At 38.7% G+C, this 20,969-nt stretch overlaps 1 protein-coding gene across 2 annotated transcripts in view; it reads left to right on the top strand.

Annotated features, from left to right (window-relative positions):
• ADK (adenosine kinase) overlaps window positions 1-20,969 on the top strand; it is a gene marked incomplete at both ends in the record, with an annotated part of 417,072 nt that overhangs the window by 25,201 nt on the left and 370,902 nt on the right. For both annotated transcript variants that reach the window (XM_084245203.1, XM_084245202.1), the window contains one exon: window positions 19,064-19,138. In XM_084245203.1, coding sequence (XP_084101329.1) covers window positions 19,064-19,138 — 75 coding nt within the window. The remainder of the gene's footprint in view (window positions 1-19,063; window positions 19,139-20,969) is intronic.

Below are 20,969 nucleotides of genomic sequence, written 5' to 3'. Positions count from 1 at the left end.
ACTTAAACACATTTTTTTTTTTTAATTTTCTAGAGGCATGTCTTATTTATTTATCTATTTGTTTGTTTGTTTGTTTGGTTTATACATGCACTGGGTACAGTCAGAAGCGCGGGAGGGTGAGAGAATTCACCAGAGCCAGAGCGGGGAGCAGAGCAGGCAGAAGGACCGAAGTACACTGCTGAGGGGAGCAGCAGGCGGCAGGAGAGGTCTGCGCGCCATGTGGGACCCTCCTCCGGTGGCCGGGGAGCAGCCGGGGATCGAACCGGTGCCACAGAGGCCGCGGGCAGCTTCGCAAGCCAGCGCTCAACCGCTGCGCCACCGGGGAGGCCCCCTTAAACACATTTTAAAAGAATAAACTTTTTGAAAGTCATGTTGACTGATTATGATTAAAAAAATTTAAAGCTTTGATTAAGTTAGATGCAAAGTATCACCAAAAAGAAGTTAAAAAAAAAAAAACTTTGAATGTTGTATGATTTTAATTTAATATTTGAATAATGCAGACTCTTTCTTCCTTAATGATACAGAATTTAGTATATTTGTTAAAAAAACAGTTTCTGGAATAGATAAAACAAAACAAAGAGTCAGATAAAAACCAAACCAGTAACAAACCTTAGAGATCTGACTGTAGAGGGCCTCCCTGGTGGCGCAAGGGGTTAAGCACAGCACTGTGAAGCTATCTGCAGCCTCTGTACCACGAGTTCAAGTTCGATCCCCAGCCAGCCAGACCTCTCCTGTCTTGCCCGCTGCTCCCCTGAACAGTGTATTTCAGTCAGTCTGCTTGTTCTGTTCCCTACTCTGTCTCTGGTGAATCCTCTCACCCCCCCATATCTCTGGCCTATACCCTAGCTCTTGTATGCATAAATAAATCTTAAAAAAAAATCTGACTGTAGAATTGAGGCTACTAGGGGGATCTAAGGGGACATTGGAGAACAAAATGAGGATAGGGCACATATTCCATGTGGCAATGACTCTATTAGACACTTTACTAGAATTAATTTTTATTTTTCACAATGCCCTGAAAAGCGGGTAAGGGTAAACTAAGGTAAAAAATGGGTTAACACCAATCCACAGTGATGCAGCTAGCAGGAAGTCAAGTAAAAGTCTTGTTACTTTTACAGCCTTACTAGTCCTGGTGAAATCTGGGTACATTAAAAAAAAAAGCAAAATATTGGACACAGAGACATACTGTGACCACAAGTGATTTGTATACATATTAAAGTTTGAGCAGCATTACTTTATACTGTACATCCCATATTAAAATTATATTGGTTTTAAAATCTATGAATGATTCCTGATTGATTTTAGTGTTTGTGTATTATCAACATTTTCTACAACAAGAGGAAGTCCTTGAATTAGTCAGTGTCTCCACAACTTCAGATTGCTATCCTGCTCCTTCTTTGATTCCTATCCTATTTAATTCAGAGCAACAATAACTAATTATGTCTGTGGACAATTGGTCCAAGTCTCATCACTCCAAGTTTAGCTCTCTTTTTTTAACAGCCTTTACTCACAGACTACACATATCAGATTTATAGTCCTTGGCTTCACTCTGGAAGGCAGCTGTGCTTACCACTATACCACCAACGTGCGCTGGCTTCACTCTGGATAGGCATTTCCAAATTAAAGAGAAAAATGGTTAAAGAAATAGCATTTTGTAAGGAAATAGCATTTTGTTTTTGATGATTAGCAAGGAACCACAGACTTGTATAAATTTATCTCCTTAGTAATTTCATTTTGTGACTATAATTATTCTGTAACAGGGACAATGATAGGTAAGAGAAGCAAGGCTAATTTAGTAGAACAGTATATCCAGTAGGAATATAATGCAAGACTCATATAAAGTTTTCTAATAGCCACATTAAAGAAGTACAAAATCAGGCCTCCCTGATTTTGGGAAGGTTTAAGGGAGGGGTGGCGCAAGGGGTTAAGACTCAGCCTGTGAGGCTATCCACAGCCACTGCAGCCCAAGTTGGATTCCCAGCCAGCCAGGGAGCTACCCACATGGCTCAGCAGACCTCGCCTGTCTGGCCCGCTGCTCCCCACAGCAGTGTACTTCAGTCAATCTGCCTGTTCTGTTCCCCACTCTGTCTCTGGTGAATCCTCTCACCCCCCACACCTCTGGCCTGTACCCCAGTTCTTGTATGCATAAATAATCTTTAAAAAAATAAAAAATGAAGTAAAAAATCTTAATATAGTCTAACAAAATATTTCAACACATAACGTAATCAATATAAAATTATTATCAATAGATTTTATACATTTTTTGAATTAAGTATTGAAAAACATGATATGTATTTTATTTTTATTTTTAAACAATATTTTATTAAACTGATGAGATTTTGTGATTTTTTAAAATTTTTTTTAAGATTTATTTATTTATTTATTTATACAAGTACTGGGTACAGTCAGAAGCGCAGGAGGGTAAGAGAATTCACCAGAGCCAGAGTGGGGAGCAAAACAGGCAGACAGACGGAGGACACTGCTGAGGGGAGCAGCGGGCGCGACAGGAGAGGTCTGTGCACCATGTGGGAACCTCGCCGGCGGCCGGGGATCGAACCGGCGCTGCAGAGGCTGCGCCACCGTGTATGCCCATGATATGTATTTTATGTATTTACAGCGTCTCAATATGGATGCTAAATTTTTAAAAGTTCAAAGGTGAAATACAGCCCAATGAAAAACTAATGGAATAATATTTTATGTTGCTTCGTTTTACGTTTTAAACCAATTGAAATTAAGTAAAATAAAAAATTTCAACTGTTTGGGTCACATTAGTCACTTGATGTTGGGTTGAGTTCCTGATGTGATTTGAGACCTATGATATTGATCACCGTCCTAATGTGGTCACTAATTGCCACTGGAGGTTTATTCTATGAATACAGCTATTGTAAAGACACTGCAGAGGAAATAAAAGCCATTAAGGTCATAAAGCACTTATGAATTTCCCCTCTACGATTCTTCCCGCAGTTGGAATCGTGAATCTTCTCTCTCCTTAGTGATTCAGAACCGGTTTCCAGACTCTTTAACCCCACAAAATTGTAAGGTTAGGGTCAGGAGATGGGGTCTTTTTCCCTTTTTCCCCCTGTGCCATTTAATGCTTGTTTCATATCGCTGCGTACGTTTCAGATAAGTGAGGTACTCTTAACAAGTGAGGTGGCCAACTGGATAGATAGCCTGAGCAGGTCAGCTTGGCCCAGAGGTATTAAAACTTCCTACGTGTACCTGGATCACCTGGTTCGTTGCCAGAAATACCAGATGTCTGGGCCTCACCCTTCTGGATTCTGATCCACAAAGTTTGCACTGAGCCGCGGACACGTCCACGTTCTATAAGCTCTTCCTAAGAACGTCTGCGAACCACTGAAGTCCGCAACTGACTCTTCAAGGCTGCGGGTTCGAATTTAGAAGGTCGCGCAACTGCTGCGATACTCTCAGGGCTTGGCTCTCCCAGGCAGTGGCAGCTTTTCTTCCACAGATGGGTTTTGCGGGCTCTTAGCCCCAGTCCCCGAAGACTGTCCTGACAGCGTTCCTGTCCCAGGTCCTGTTAAAGCGCCCGGAGCCTGCCAAGGTAGCCCGCGGACATGTGACAGATAAACGGGTTGCCAGTCGGGCGGCCATTTTTAAGGCGGGCATCTAACCTCCTGCCCCGTGAGCCCGGAGTGGCTGGAAACGCTGTTACCAGGACTCAAGATGGCCCCCGCGCCCGCTCGCCGGCCCGCTAGCCCGCGCGCCCGCCACCCAGCGCGAGATGCGCGGGCGGCTCGGCCCGGCCCGCAACGCCCGGGGCTGGGCTTTGGCCGCCGGCCGGGGCGGAACGTCCGCCTCCTCTGCGCGCGGCCAATCAGCGCGCGGGGCCGGCTCGGCGGGGCCGCCCGCGCGCGGGGTGTGTGAGGACGCGCTGCTCGTCGCTGAGTGCCTGAGCTGAGGAGCAGTTGCCGTGGTACCTGCTGCTGCCCGTGCGGTCGCAGAGCATCGGACGCGGGTGCTGTCGCGTGGGGCGCGAAGGTGAAGCCATGACGTCGGTCAGGTAATGAGGGCGGGCGGCCGCTGAGACTGCTTGCTGGCTGGGCGTTCGCCTCACATCGCCGGAGACTGGCGCCCCTTCTCTGGGGAGGTCTCTGGCTCCCCAGAGTCACTGGCCCCTCTCCTGTGGGAGGTTCTATTTGCACTTTTCATTTGGCCTTTTCTGCGTTCCTGCGAAGTTTTTTGGGTCCGTGGCACTTGGCCGAGCCTTGTAAATAGCCGCCCCGCCGAGGTGACCCAAGCCCAGATTCCAGGGTTTGAAGCTTGCTTATGTGTGCAGTGGAATTCTCATGGAGAAATGTAGCTACCTTTTCCCTCCACGGGTGACAGGGCCTGAGGAAGTGTGACGTGCACCGTGCGTCTCTGTGCCTGCATGTCATGCTGTCTGACCGAACTTCCTTGGTGGCCTTCAGCAGACCTACAGAATTGGCCTTTCACGGATGCAGGTAGATTGTCCCCAAATTGTGAAATTGTGTGTCCCGAAACTTGTTTACTTAGAACTGGATTTAGAACTCTGGTTCCCAGTAATACCATCTGTTTACCTACTTTTCAGCTGAGAGTCACAAGTGAAATGAGTTTTGTGAATTACTAGCTCTATTTGAAGCAATAAATAAGTGACTCCTCCCAATTCGTCTTCTAGAGTTTTGAAGATTCTTTTTTTGTTAATGGCGACAGGCTAATGGACTTGTCCACTTTTTGCTAGAATATCCTTGACTGTTTAACTTATGCTAATCAACTATTTATAAAAAGATAAAAATTGCCATATTTACCTAGTGTTCTGACCTGCCAATTTTAAAGTAGACCTTGGCCTTCATTGTCCCAGAGAAAAGAAGGCTCCAGAACAAATATTAAGAGAATAAAAACAGTTACATTTTTGGTTTGTGAACTCATAGCAGTCTAAGACCTGGTGATTTAACCATTTCTCAATGGTAATTTTGATTGCACAATATTTAAAACATCAGGTAAGAAGTAAGAAGGTAAGAAGATGCACTGAGCCAGACTTGAATATAGTTCCTCTTAAATTGCATAACGCTATACTAACTTAGACAAAAAAATACTTACTCTTTAAGCAGAAGGAGAAATTCAGGTGCCAAAACTTGGAGACCAACATGGAAAGGTTTCACAGAAAATTATGTGTGGACTCCTGAGCCTCTTTTTCAAAGTGAACATTTTTTAGGATGAGTTAGGGTCACACTAAGTTAATCCTTTCTGTCCCCACTCCTACTTCCATTCCCATAACAGAAACTGATGTTAATTAGGTGTGTGAATCAAATATTCTGTGTTAGGAATCAGTTCTTATGTGGACTTAATTTTAATTGACCATAGCCTTCCTGGCCACTCTTCAGTGGAGAAACACCCATATGTAAATTTTTTGCTGTTGACAAGTGACAACATCCATCTTTTAATGTAGGGATTAGTGGTTTTCGAAAGACTAAAGGGTGACACCAGGCTCATTTAACTTACTATGGAAGGATAAATAACTAGTAATAAATTTATATTTGTGTTTCTTCAAATGTTTGTATTTTATGTGGTTCTGAATAATAATGACATCACTCATAAAAAGAATTTTAGACATTATCTAGCTACCCTCTATTACACCTGAGGAAACTGACCAAGAAAAGCTGAGCGCTTTGTAAATAATCAGTTAGTGGCAGAGTTAGGAAAGGAATTCAGATGTTCACAGTCTAGTACTTTACACGTGTTTATGGAAACAATGTACTATTTAAGTTTCCTGATAAAGTGGTTTGCATGTATGGACAAAAAATTAGAAATCATTATGAGAAACAACTCTAGTAACTCTTGCCCTCCAGGAACTTGGTAACTTAGACTCAGTAGAAGGGACACATTGCTGAAGTTGAAGCAACTTTATGTAAGTGGTGACAATTTCAGATAAACTGGTAATCCTACAGAAAGCAACCAGTTCCCGGTGTGTACTGAATGTAATGAAATTGTCATATTTTTAGTTTTCACAATTAGAATGTCAGGTATATTTCTGTTTTGTGCATAGCCTAACAGTAGCCCCAAAGATGCGTATTATTGACACACTTTTACTGGTGAGGAGAGTGATCAAGATCAAAAAATTATCAAAATTTGATTTCATGTCCAATTTGCCTTTTTATATTACACTTAAAATAATTGTTGCTAAACATAGTAATATGTGACTCTTTACAATGACTATGAAAAAATATAGGATTGGAAACCAGTGAGCATGAGTGATCAACATACTTTAACTCTAATTGGTGGTCTTTTTCAGAGTCACTGATCTTTTCTTCCTTGCACATTTGTTTAATGAAATGTTCAGTGATGGTGGTACTAATATATTAATATATCCCATAGTGTTGTTGGGTAGCTATGAGCCCCGTCTTTTCACCTGAAAAGAAATGTTTAAATCTTAAGTTTTTAAACAGGAAACAGACTTACCTATTTATTTTCCTCATTTCATAGTAGGGGAAACAGAAACCAAGAGATATTATAATTCCGTTAAGTTCACACAAGTAGTTACATGGATCTTGAATTAGAGTGCACATCTCTAAATACCTGGTTCAATGTACTTTCCAGAATAGCATTCCATTATTAGGATTTTCTAAATAATTTAAAATCAAAAGAATTTAAAAACTTAAGACAATCTTTCAGTGAATTTGTCTGGAGACACTGTCTCTTTGACTTTTGTTATTTGTATCCTACATCATTACTGATGAAAAGCTTCTAAAACCCATTATTCTTGAAGAACAACTTTCATCCTTTGTTGTGTGTGTCACATTCCAACTGGTTCTTCATTAAGGAAATGATGGCATGTATTTGATATATTGATGCTTTTGTTATTTTTTTTTTATTGGTCCATTTGGAAAGTTGATACCTGAATTTTAATTCAGGATGAAGGGGAAAATGTCTAGAACAGATTGGATGCTCTTAGAGAGCATTTTACTCTTTCTTTGTATTGGACTATGAGGCCCAAAGTGAAGTTACTCCTCCTTAGGCAATGTAGATCTTAACATAAAAATTAGATCTTTGATTCCTACTTTATGCACATTTTACTGAGCAACAGGATTTCAAAATACCTCTATGAATATTGCCTTGTTTTCCTCACATTACGTCTAGTCTGGTTTTCAGCACTGCTTACAGCCTGTGCTTGTGCCAGGAAAGGCTGGGAAAATTAGGTGGGGAGACAGGGAGAGTGTTTGCTATAGAGCTGAGGAGCCCTATTCTTTGGCCTTCTTGGACAGGTCATATTAGGTCTAAGACTATTCTGGGACTCTACATGACTGTGCCCTACATGATGGTTCTGGAACCACTTCTGTGGGTTATGCCTACATTGTAAAATTTATGTGGGCTGTGGGTGGGGTCTGGGGATATTTTCTCCTAACACTCAAAACTTTTTGAGGTATGTCCAGTAGGATCTGCCAAGCCACTCAGATGGAGAACATTCATAGGAAACTAAATCTGGCTAAAATTGAAACTGCTTTACTTTGTTGAGTTGGTTTCTTTGTGCCCTTTAAGTAATTTTCAAACCAATTTCAGGACTTGTGTGTTATAAGAATTGTAAATTTCAGATTGCTGCATGAATTTATGGGACTTCTTAAAAGGCAAATGAGCTTTTAACATAAAATGAAATTATTTATGAAATATTTTGAAGAACTAAAACAGGACTCCTCTCACAAAACTGCAATGTTGTCAGCTGTTAATGCTCATATTTATAAATAGGTCATCTTTGTTTGAAAAAGCATACAAAGGCTTTCTAACTCCATATCTTTCCAGCTATTTGCTACATTAAGCAGAACTGTCAAAGATAAAGGAAACCAAGATGATTGTCTGGAAGGTTTGAGTATTAACCTTTTCCTGTAATATTGGTTGCATTCATGCCTCTTTTCTTCTTCATGCCTACTCAGTTTTAAATTATTACTTAAAAGAGCACTAATAAAGTGTGACTTCTTCTTGAGCAGTAAAACCAGCTTATAAATAGGATGATCATGTATCCTAGTTTTTCCAGGACACTGCTATTATCCTGGTATAATAACTACTCTTTCTTTATTCTCAAAATTGTCCCTTTTGGATAACAAATTGTCTATTTACCTTCTTGCACACTGTAATCATTTTGTTGTAGTAGATTTTCATTGTGGAAATGTTATTTAAAATAAGACCGTGAAATAATGGGATGTTAGCCTGTTTTGTCTAGATTTGGATATTGTTCATTGGTCAGACATTTTTATTGTGTTAAGAGATTTTTGAGTGCTTTTGAACAACAAAGCATGTGAAGATAGGGATCATTTTTTTTTTTTTTCTGACCTTTGGCAGGTTATGAGGCATTGCTGAGCCTCTTATTTCTATTAAACAGAAGTGACAGCAATACTTATCCTAGAGTTATGTGAGGCTTTAAAGGCAATAATGTAAAAATGCTTTATAAGCTGTAAATTGCTGTGTGTGTTATTATTATGTCATACCTATGCTCCTGAAAATTGAATTTAAAATGAATAATTTTATCAACCTGAGGGGAACTTATTAGTTAACAGAGCACAGATTTTAAAAGAAGTCTTATAAGGTGCATCAGGGAAATATTAATAGTTGGAGATATACATGAAATTGAGGTTTATGGGGGAGGGTTTGAAATGTCAAGATATAATTTGCTGAATAGAGTGACCAATAGAAAGTGAAAAAAAAAATAGAAGATTCTGGGCGGAGGAAAGATATCAGTGCTCTTGAGTATGCAGGAAAGCAGAGGATACCCAGTATAAATGAAAGGATTGACTTTGTAATAGCCTAAGTAACTCAAATATTTTCCTAGTCTCTTCACTTAAAACATACCACCAATGTAATTTATATACAGTAAAATCATAGATCTTAATTTAAGCTCACTGGGTTTTCACAATGTATTAGTGTAAACACCATCCAGGTCAAGGTACAAACATGTTCATCTCAGAAAATTCTTTCCTGCCTCTCTTCAATTAGTCCCAGTATCTGCAACTATTCTCTGACTTGTATCAGAGATTATATTACTGAGTCTGAAAGGTCTTTGTCTGACTTTTACCAATTGATCTCACTCAAATTTTGTTTTTTTAATTTTTCCCTAAATTTATTTATTTCCTTACATTGTTGTTAATTTTTTAACTGTGTTTGGATTCTTCCCTCAGATGTAGTCCCCATAGTTCTCCCACCGCCATCGTGCCCATGAATCATCACCATAGTCCTTTGTGCTCTCCCCTCTCCTGTTTTAACCTTTTTCCCTCTTCCTCCCCTGATGTATGCCTCAGATCTATGGTCAGTTTGCAAGTTTATCTTTTTTTTTTGACCTTTTGTTTTTTTCTCTACTTTCCACATGTAAGTGAAATCATCCAATATCCTTTTCTTTTTGACTTATTTCACTTAACATAATTCCTTCCAGCTCTATCCATGTTGTCACATATAGCACGAGCTATCTTTTTTGATGGCTGCGTCATATTCCATTGCCACACAAATTTTGAAAGAGCCAATAATTGGTTCACACAATAGGGAAGGGCAATAACTGCCCTGGGTCACATTCCTCTGTTAAGGTTAAGACCCGTGGGGGTTCTGATTTTTATGCTATTGATTAATAGGGTGGGGTATCTGGGAAGCAGGGTATTGGCTGGCTGGGGTTTTGTAAGCAGGGTTTTGGCTGGACTTGGGTTTTCAACCACAGGAAGGTGACAAACAAGGAGTGGACTCCAAAGGTTTTGTAACAGTTAGTTTTGCTTACTCTAGAACTTTATATAAATGGGATCAACATTAAGTAGTATTTGTGTCTTGATTACATTTGTTCAATACTTGAGACTCATCCATTTTCTTCTATCAGTACTGTGTTCCTTTTCATTGCCAAATAATATTCCATTATTTGGAAATAGGCAACAATTCTTCTGTTGATGAACTTTGGATTATGTCTGCTTTTTGGTTAGTATAAATAAGACTGCTATGAAGGGACTCTCAGGTGGCACAAGGGGTTAAGTTTCAACGCTATGAAGTTATCTGCAGCCACTGCAGCAAAGAGTTCGATCCCCTGCCAGGAAGCTAACCCACGTGGCATAGCAGACTTCTCCTGTCTCGCCCACTGCTCCCCTGAGCAGTGTATTTCAGTCAGTCTGCCTGTTCTGTTCCCCACCCTGTCTCTGGTGAATTCTCTCACTGCTCTGTACCTCTGGCCTGGACCCTAGTTCTTGTATGCATAAATAAATAAATCTTTTTTTAAAAAAAGACTTCTATGTATGTTCTTAATATAAGCCTTTGTGTAGACTTGGGTAAATACTAAGGTGGGAAATTGCTGTGTCCAGGGTAAATGCGCATTTAACTTTAGAAACCACCAAACTCTTTTCTAAAATGGAAAACTGGAAAATGGAACACACTCTACATTCCCACCAGTGGTGTTATAAGTGTTCTCTTTGTTCCACATTCCTGACAAGTCTTGACATTTAATTTAAGCCATGCTGATGGATGTGTAGTTAGATATTATTGTGTGTATAAGTTCTAGTTCCTTGTTGACTAATGACGTGATTATAGACAATTTACTTGTTTTCTTTTGAACTGTTAGTTAAACTCTTTTACCTATATTTTGATTGGGTTGTCTTTTTGTTTTTGATTTGTAGGAATTCACTTTATATTCTGGATTTAAGTTATTTGTCAGATTTTACAAACACATAAAATATGTATTTGCATATGTAGCAAATATTTCCTCGAGTTCTGAGTCATTTCTTTCATTTTCCTTGCATTGTCCTTGGGAGAAGAAGTGTTAACTTTTTTTAAAGTTTTCTTTTTATTTGCTGTGGTATAACAATTCTAATCAATTTGTTTGGGACCTCAACTATTTAATTCTACAACATTTTTATCACCCCAAAATGAAAACTCCTCATTTCTCCTACCCACTCCCTGGCAATTATCTACCTTCTGTCTCTGTGAATTTGCCATACTCTGGACATTTAATAAGTGGGATCATATAATATTTGGACTTTCGTATCTGATTTCTTTCACTGAGTATAATGTTTTAAAGTTCATCTATATTGTTGCATGTAACGGTATTTCATTCCCTCTTATGGCCAATGTCATTTTGTATATTTACGTATACACATTTACCACATTTGTCCAGTTTATGGATATTTTTATTTCTGCTACTTGCAGTTATGAGTAATGTTGTAGTGTAGTTATGTTTTGTTTAGTTATGTAGTGTAGTTATGTAGTGTAGTTATGTATGAGTAATGTTTTGTGTAGTTATGTTTTCATTTCTCCTGGGTATACACTTAGGAATGGAATTGTGGGTCATATGATAATTTAGCATTCACTTTTTTTCTTTTTTTTTTTTAAGATTTATTTATTTATGCATACAAGAACTGGGGTGTAAGCCAGAGGTGTGGGGGGTAAGAGGATTCACCAGAGAGAGTGGGGAGCAGAACATGCAGATATACTGAAATACATTGCTGAAGGGAGCAGCATGTGAGGCAGGAGAGCTCTGCTTCACCATGTGGGTTGCTCTCTGGCCTGCCGGCCATTGAACTCATGCTGCAGTGGCTGGCAATAGCTTGATAGCACTGTCTTTAACCCCTGTGCTACCAGGGAGGCCCCTAACATTTACTTTTTTTGAGGAACTACCAAACTTCCAGGCTGGCTACATCATTTTACATTTCTGGCAGGATTGTACGAGGATTTTAATTTCTCCACAGTCCTTGCCTAATACTTAGTATTGTCTCTCAGTCTTTGCTGAGAGGCTCTGTGTGCTTGTTGAGGCATACCTACAAACACTTAGCCAGGCATGCAACTCTGTGATAGCCTTTGCTATCAGAGTTCAGGCTTAGAGATGATAACCTAGAACTGTTTCTGTTTTTTCTTAAGCATGCCTAAATCCCTAGGCATATATTTGTGGCCTTTTAGATTTCAAGAATATTCAGAACTTTCCAAAACTTCTTATGGAAACCATTTTCTCTTATTTTTACTTTTAAGTATTTTGGTTAGCTTTTTGCTCCAACTGCTTCAGACAGCTGCAGTGTTACACAAATGCAACTGGTTGTTTTTGACAAATGCTCCTAGGGAAAAGACAGTTAATACTCGGTAAACTCTGAGTCAGGACAAATAATTAATCTTGGGGGTGGGGTTTATCAGGGAACTGCCAGTATGCTCAAATAATAGCTGTCCCGGGCCTCCCTGGTGGTACAGGGGTTAACATCTCAGTGCTATCAAGCTATCAAGGCCACTGTGCACTCAGCATGAGTTCCATTCCCAGTCAGGAAGCTAACTCACATGACCCAGCAGACTTCTCTCTCACCCACTCTTCCCCTCAGCAGTGTATTTCAGTAAATCCCTGTTTTGTTCCCCACTCTGTTTCTGGTGAATCCTCTCACCCATCCCGCATTTCTGTCCTGTACCCCAGTTCTTATATGTAAAAATAAGTTTAAAAAAAAAAAGTCTTAAAAAAAATAGCTATTTTCTGAAAACAGCTCTGTCTGATCCTTCCAGTGACTGTAGTTCCTGGTTTCCACTGTGTTTGTGGGGAGTTTCTTGTTAAGATTTCAGTGGAGCTGGGAGAGGGAGAAGAGGATAGGGCAATTTGAAATGCCATAATGATTGCTATTTTACTGAGATTTGGTCAAGTTTTTTTTTTTTAAATATTTATTTATTTATGCACACAAGAACTGGAGTGTAGGCCACAGGTTTGGGGAGGGGGATTGAGAGGATTCACCAGAGACAGAGTAGGGAGCAGAACAGGCAGATCTACTGAAAAACACTGCTGAGGGGCGCAGCGCAGGAGACAGGAGAGGTCTGCCTCATCATGTCATCAGCTCCCTGGCCTGCCAGGGATTCATGCTGCAGTGGCTGCCGATAGCTTGATAGCTGTGTCTTTTAACACCTGTGCCACCAGGGAGGCCCCAGATTTTGTCAGTTTTTAGATCAGTGTTCCTTGGATTGTTGCAAACCTTTGGTTAATATTTGGAATTATGAAAAAGTTTATTTTTATTTTTTTTACTTTTTTTTTTGGGCTGGTGTTTTTGTTGCCTTTATGGAAGAATCAATTTTCAGGTCTTTATTCTGTGATTCCCAATGATGTCACACTAGTTGTTTTTTAGACTTTTTTTAAAAAGATTATTTATTTATACAAGAGCTGGGGTACAGGCCAGAGGTGCAGGTCGGGGTGGTGGGGAAGGGGTGAGAGGATTCACCAGAGACAGAGCGGAGAGCAGAACAGGCAGACAGACTGAAAGCACTGTCGAGAGGAGTAGCGGGCGAGACAGGAGAGATCTGCCGTGCCATGTGGGTACCTTCCTGGCTAGCCGGGAATCAAACTCATTCTGCAGAGTCTGTGGATTGCTTCATAGTGCATTGCTTAACCCCTTGCTCCACTAGGGAGGCCCCCAACATTTATTTCTTAAACCCCTATTTTTTTCTCTTGAAATGCTTTTAAGACTCTCAAGAAGTTGTAAAAATACTTTAGAGTTACTATACGGTATAGAGTTACTAGTACAGTATAGAATTACTAGTCACCCATTGATAAATCTTACATAGTCACATTACTAAAAAACAGGAGATTGGTATAATACTATTAAGTTGGTTACAGATATTGTTAGAATTTAACCAATTTTTGCGTGCACTGTATTTTATGAGAGAGTATTGATGTATACCATGAAATTTTATCGCATCCACTTTTGTGTAACCACTAGTGTAACATTTGTGTAACAATTAGGACATTAAACTGTTCTGTCACCCAAAAGAAACACTTTCATGTTATTCCTTTATGGTTTTACCCACTCCTCAGGCTTAACCCCTAGGGACTACTGATCTGTTTTCCTTCGATGTAATTTTGTTACTTTGAAAGTGTTATATAAATGGAATCACATAGTATATTAACATGTAGATGTAACATTTGACCTTTATTTTCACTTAGCACTATGCCCTTGAGATCTGTCCAAGTTGTACCATAATTTATTCATTTTTATTGCTGAGTGTTAGTCTATCATGTGTTTACTAGTTTTGCTTTTTAACCTACTCACTTGCTGAAGATCATTTGGATTGTTTCTTGGATTTTGTTATTACAAATAAAGCTGTTGTATGGGCCTCCCCGGTGGTGCAGCGGTTGAGCGCTGTGCTGCGAAGCTGCCTGCAGCCTCTGCAGCGCCGGTTCGATCTCCGACTGCCGGGGAGGGTCCCGCATGGTGTGCAGACCTCTCCTGCCGCCCGCTACTCCCCTCAGCAGTGTGCTTCGGTCCTTCTGCCTGTTCTGCTCCCCGCTCTGGCTCTGGTGAATTCTCTCACCTCCCGTGCTTCTGACTGTACCCAGGGCTTGTATAAATAAATAAATAAATCTTTAAAAAAACAACAACAAATAAAAACAACAAATAAAGCTGTTGTGGCATTTGTATACAAGTTTCTCTGTGAGCTTACTTTCGTTTCTCTGGAATAAATAATTAATAGTGCAATTACTTATTTTTGTGTTTGTTTTACTAATTGCTAGATGAGTGGTATTAAAATCAATTAAGATTGGCTTTTGTCCCAAGTTTTTTTTTCTCAAATATTGTGAAACCAGTTTCTTTTATTCATTAATTTATCTATCTACTTTTATGAAATCCTTTTATATCTGGTGGTCTTGTTTTAAAGTCAACCTTGTCTGATATTAATATATTCATGATTATTGGTTGCAAATTTTTCCTCAACCATTTTCAGCCTTTCTATGTCCTTATATATAAAGTGTATCTTTAGTAAATAGTGTTTATTTTTATTTTTTAAGACCTGGGGTGTAGGCCAGAGTAGGGGGAGCAGTGAGAGGATTCATTGGAGACAGAATGGGAAGCAGAACAGGCGGATTGACTGAAGTACACTACTGGGGGGACCAGGGGTGAGACAGGAAAGGTCTGCTGCACCATGTGGCTTGGGTTGGCATTGAACTCATGCTGCAGTGGCTGGTGATAGCTTGATAGTGCTGAGCTTTAACTCCTGCACCACCAGGGAGGCCCAATGGCATTTGGGCCTCCATACAGTGACAGTCTTAATGTTTTAACTGAAGTATTTAATCCATTTACATTTAATGCAATTTACAATATTGTTGATTTAAACATACCATTCTTTTGTTTTCCATTTATCCTATCCTTATTTCTGAATTTTAATATATTTTAATGCCTCTTATTTTTTCTGTTGGATTTTTACCTCCACCTTATTATATTATTTAGTGATTATTCTGAGGAGTGCAAAATTTATTTTTAACTTATCAAAACCTAACATGAATTAGTGTTCTATCATTTCACCTTTGATGTAAGAACCTTTAAAATCAAGCTTTACTCTAGTCTAGACCAAATCTATGGGCACATGAAAGAAGCAGCATTATGTTAACAGAAAAAGTCAGAAACTAGAATTGCAAAATTACTCAGAGCCTGTGTGATTATTGTATGCTAGCCTTCTTGAATACAAATGTAATTGAAATTAAAAAAATCCTTACCCTTTATGTCTAGCTGATTGAGATTGGTTGCTTGATATAGAGTAAAAAGTAACTCCTGAAATCAATTAAAAGGTTTATCAAATAGGGCCTCCCTGGTGGTGCAAGGGGTTAAGCACAGCACTGTGAAGCTATCCACAGCCTCTGTAGCACGAGTTCAATCCCCCGGCTAGCCAGGGAGCTACCTACATGGCACAGCAGACCTCTCATGACTTGCCTGCCTCTTGTGCCCCTGAGCAGTGTATTTCAGTCAGTCTGCCTGTTCTGTTCCCCACTCTGTCTCTGGTGAATCCTCTCACCCTCTGCAGCTCTGGCCTACACCCCAGTTCTAATATGCATAAATAAATAAATCTTTAAAAAAAGTTTATCAAATAACTTAAAAACCTGGGAGAGGGAGTGAATAAAATTTGTGAGTTTTTATTTATTTTACCCAACTTCAGGAGCTGTCATTTACTTTGTGAACCGCATCCTCTGGAGTTGTGCATTGGACAGCTTGTGCAACTTTTAGAGAAGATTTCCTAAGACAGGTCACATGAGAGAAATATTAAAAAGATGAAAGGGAGTTTGCTAGGCCAAGGAAATAGGGGAAGGACTTCATAGTCAGTCTTTTTTTAAGAGCAGTGAGATATTATTTCCCAAGACAAAGAAGGGATGACTTCATGTTATAAAACCTTGCCTCTGGATCTATGCCCTGCCTTAAGATGGACTTCTTTGATAAAAAACTTTTCTGGAGATGTTCCTAATCTACATAGTTTAATCTTAACAGTTTCTCCTGAGGCTTATAGGGCCTCAAGTAATCATAGTTCCCCAAACCAAGGTGACACTTACTGGAAAACACTAACTCTGGGAATCTTGGAAAAAGCCTATTTACCCTTTTTTAAAGAGATCCATTCTATACCTCTATTTAATTGAAAAGTCCAAAGAGGTTACCATCTTTGGGTAGAGGTTTCAGGTAAAGTTTAAGTGGTCCAACAATTTCATCAATCACTCAGTTTCTAAATTTTTCCATTCTACCTTCAATGGAGCTTTTTTTTTGTAATTGTATTTATCAGGAAGACAGATTTTCTGAATCTGAGTATACCCAGAAAAACCTTGAGTTTGTTCTGATTTGACTGGCTTAGATTACATGTCCATCTCTGAACTGATTAGTAAGGCTGGAACATTCCACTGTATTTATTTATTTATTTTTTAAAGATTTATTTATTTATGCATACAAGAACTGGGGTACAGGCCAGAGGTATGGGGGTGGGGGGTGACAGGATTTACCTTTGAATGGGGAACAGAACAGGCAGGTTGACTGAAATGCACGGCTGAGGGGGGCAGTGGGTGAGTCAGGAGAGGTCTGCTGCGCCATGTGGGGAGTCACCTCCCTGGCCGGCCAGGGATGGAACTCATGCTGCAGTGGCTTTGGGTAGCTTCATAGTGCTGGATCTTAACCACCAGGAGGCCCCAACATTCCACTATATTTAATGGCCTAGGCTTGGCTGTGCACCAAGGTTAATAGACCCCTACTTTCCATAAACTGGGTAGATCAGTTCCACCTAGGTCTCTTGAACAAAAAAATTTCAGGTATAAAAAGTGGGACTTCAAAGAACCAATGATGAGCACTCAGTTCAAGACAAATGACCTTAATTGAATTATTATTACTTTTTGGCAGTAACAAACTAGACATTTTAATTATTATTTACTTAACATTATTCATTTCATTAAAAGTAAGCAATAAAAGAACAGTTTGTAAAAGTTAAATTTTGTCCATGCATTGTTCTTAATAAATAATATATTCAGAAAATTACTATTTCACATTTGAGCAATTCAGTCCCAGCAGATTCTTGTTTTTTATGTAAATACATTCTTTTCCATATTCATTCAGGGAAAAAATTTGATGGATAAGACATGTGTTTCAGCTTATGAGTTTAAACATGGTTACTGTGATTTTGTGTACTCATCTTTCCCCCATACCTTTTTGACCATAGAAATTATTGTCCCAGAGAGTTACAGTACATGTTTTAAATTTTCAGATGGAGTGTAAGAATCTATTTTGGGAATGTAAGAGATGTGCAAAGGGTTGACTTCTTAAAAAGCAGTGTCACAGTTATATTCATTAAAACCAAGAGGAGGCCAGTGGAAGTAAAGAGATTGACACGGAAGCAGGAGGATGCTTTTTTGTAGTGGTGGAAATGTCCTGTGACTGTATACATATACTGAGCATTTAATAACAGGTGAAATCAAAAGAAATAGCCAAGCGACTTAATAACTATTACCATGCTTTTAAAAAAACAAGTTCTAAGAGTTTTTATAGTTTGTGTAGCATTGCATAAAATCAGGCAAAGAATCCCCTAATGAAATAATGGTCAAGTTTTACCTTACCTATATGAGCTATATGGTCCTTCATCTTCTAAGCACTTCAAGTGTTTTCTGTTTTTGTTAGACTTTAATATTACAAGTGCAAATGTGGAGTAAGTAAATGTATAGTCTGTTAACCCTCCCTTATCAGGTTTCTTCAAATAGTAAAGGGGACACATTTGTCGTGATTACGTATTCTGCTATCTAATTCAGTCTTCTAAATCATTATCTATTATAATGTAGACTGTACCTAATTATTTTAAACTCTGGTCTCTCTCACACACACACACACACACACACACACACACACACACATGAGACTATATAGCTGATAGTTTCTAACTGGCTTGGAGGCAACTGAAAGAGATCGTCATCAAACTGGACACCAGTGGGAAATTATACAAAGGCAAATACTCTTGAATGAATTAGAAGAAAGCCTATCATAGAGTCTGACCTATTCATGGCCACTGGTCTATTTCTTGCTGCCAATTGTATTTCTATTTAAGACATCTCTTGTGGTGGAGTTCTGTCTTCCCTCACATTGAGGGAAATATGAGCCATATTACAGTGACTTAGGAATAACAAACTTCTTCAAAATCTGTTAAATGTACTTGAAGGCTACAGCACTTGTGATACTCACTGTGAAGATCCTACTACAGTCATTCAGTTTGTCAAGGGTAGAGCTCATGCCTGGATTCCTGCAGGACATGCTGTGTGCTCCTTAATAACTTTCTGCAATTGGATTTTTTACTAACTGGAGACATATGTTATGTTTGCTGAGTATGGAAATTTGTAATATATCTTTTAAAAGACATTGAAATTAGTTTTCTTTAGTCACTTGCTGCTGAATATTGTTGAATATTATTTAAAAAACCAAATTATTGGGTCTCCCTGGTGGCGCAAGGGGTTAAGATGCAACCTATGAAGCTGTCTGCAGCCACTGTAGCACAAGTTTGATCCCTGGCCAGGGAGCTACCCACATGGCACAGCAGACCTCTCCTTTCTCACCCGCTACTCCCCTCAGCAGTGTATTTCAGTCTGTTCTCTTCCCTGCTCTGTCTCTGGTGGATCCTATCACCTCCTGCACCTCTGGCCTTTACCCCAGTTCTTGCATGCATAAATGAATAAAAATAAATCTTAAAAAATGTATTAAGTATAATAAAATTTCAATAACCAGTATGTTATTTTTTTAGATGATGATGTGCAGATAATTATACTTATGTGCACTTTGTGCATCAAATTATTTTCATGAGTATTGCTAACTTGTGTTTGTATTTTGTTTATTTCTAGTGAAAATATTCTCTTTGGAATGGGAAATCCACTTCTTGACATCTCTGCTGTAGTGGATAAGGATTTCCTTGATAAGTAAGTATAAAATGTTTCATGTGTGTAATGTGAAACTTTAAAGAATGGATGAAAACTTTAGACATAAGTTTACTAATTCCTTTAATTGGAGGAAAACTCAGGAAATGCATTTGTTAAAAATAAGTGTATTATGATTCTTTGTTGAGTTAAGTGATCATAATTTTCCCTGGTAAAACTTAGGTATATTTGTTCATTCATATTGTTTTCTTTTCCTAAAATATATTTTTTATTCTTTGCAATGAGGAAGTATATATGATTTGTCTATAATGTTTTAATTCCCAAATTGAAAAATTATGTGAACTACTTCTATAATGGTACCATAATATAAAAGAAAAAAAAGATATGATTAGAGAGGATAATAAGAATATAAGCAACATAATTCAAAGGTCACACATTTCCTTATTTCCCTCTAATTAGTAATTTTTGAATTTGCTGTGTTAGCTGAGAAATCAGTTTGTACTTATCTGTTTATAATTTTAACTATTTTGGGCCTCCCTGGTAGCACAGGGGTAAAGCCATCCTCAGCCACTGGGGCACGAGTTCGATCCCTCGCCGGCCAGGGAACAACCCACATGGTGCAGCAGACCTCTCCTATCTCACCCACTGCTCCCCTCAGCAGGGTATTTCGGTCAGTCTGCCTATTCTGTTCCCCACTCTGTCTCTGGTGAATCCTCTTACCTCTCACACCTCTGGCTTATGCCCCAGTTCATGAATACATAAATAAATAAATCTTAATAATTTTAATTATTTTATTTGTGTACACAGCTGTCTGGACATATTTTCATTTCTTTTGGGCATGTATATTGGAATTTCTATGGAAAATTTTTTAGCTTTTTGAGGAGCCACCTGATTGTTTTCTATACTGGTTCCATCATTTTATACTCTTACTGGCAGTGTATGAGAACTTCATTTTCTCTATATCCTTGCCAAAACATGGTTCTTTTCCCTTCTTTTAACTAGAGCCAACCTAATAAGTATATTTCACTATGGTTTTGATTTACATTTTCCTAACAGCTAATGATGTTGAACATCTTTCACATGCTTATTTTCCATTTGTTTATCTTTGGAAAAATGACTCTAAAAATTCTTTGCCCAATTTTTTTTTTCCTCTTACAAAGAACTTTTACTCTTCCCATTAGAAATTTCCTGGTTTTTGATAAAATGTTAAAATAGATAAGAAAACTGGAATGTAAGAGGTTTTATTCAACAGTAAGAGAGCTTTGTTTTAAAACAGGTAGCAATAATACTTACATTAGACTTTGTGTTTATAGTCCATGGCTATCACCAAAAGTAGGATAGTGTCTAGGTTGACAACAGTCTACAGCATGAAAACAGGGTTCTGGCACTCCAGGGTATATAGTGGGATACTTGGAGGCTTCAGGCCTGAAGTTAAAATACTGGTCATTTCTCATTTGTTGGCATAAGTAGCATTATTAGATCATGGCAAATAACAAATGGAGGCTATTATTAACTATATTACAGACGGTCAAAACTTGGTCTCTGGTCAGAAAGGCAGGAACCTTCCTGTCTTGAAGTTAATGAATTTAGATGAGGAGAAATTTTGATAGACTTCTTTAAAGAAATCTGCTCTATTCTCTTCTGTTCTATCTTTTAGATAATTCTTTGTAGTTTTACCTCATAAGTTTTTCTTGTTTTCTTTCATTCTTTTTAGAAAAAGGTTGTCTTCACTGTTGCTAAAAATACAGAACTAACAAATTAGAGCAAAGCATTATAACTTGCATTACCCTGTACAACATGTTTTTCTGCATTTTTGAGGATATGATTCATGTTTAAAATGTTAAATATTTTGGACAAAAGCATTTTAAAGCCA

This window comes from Talpa europaea, assembly GCF_964194135.1.
Source record: "Talpa europaea genome assembly, chromosome: 10".
Taxonomy (NCBI): Eukaryota; Metazoa; Chordata; class Mammalia; order Eulipotyphla; family Talpidae; genus Talpa; species Talpa europaea.
This window is presented reverse-complemented; position numbering and strand designations above follow the sequence as displayed.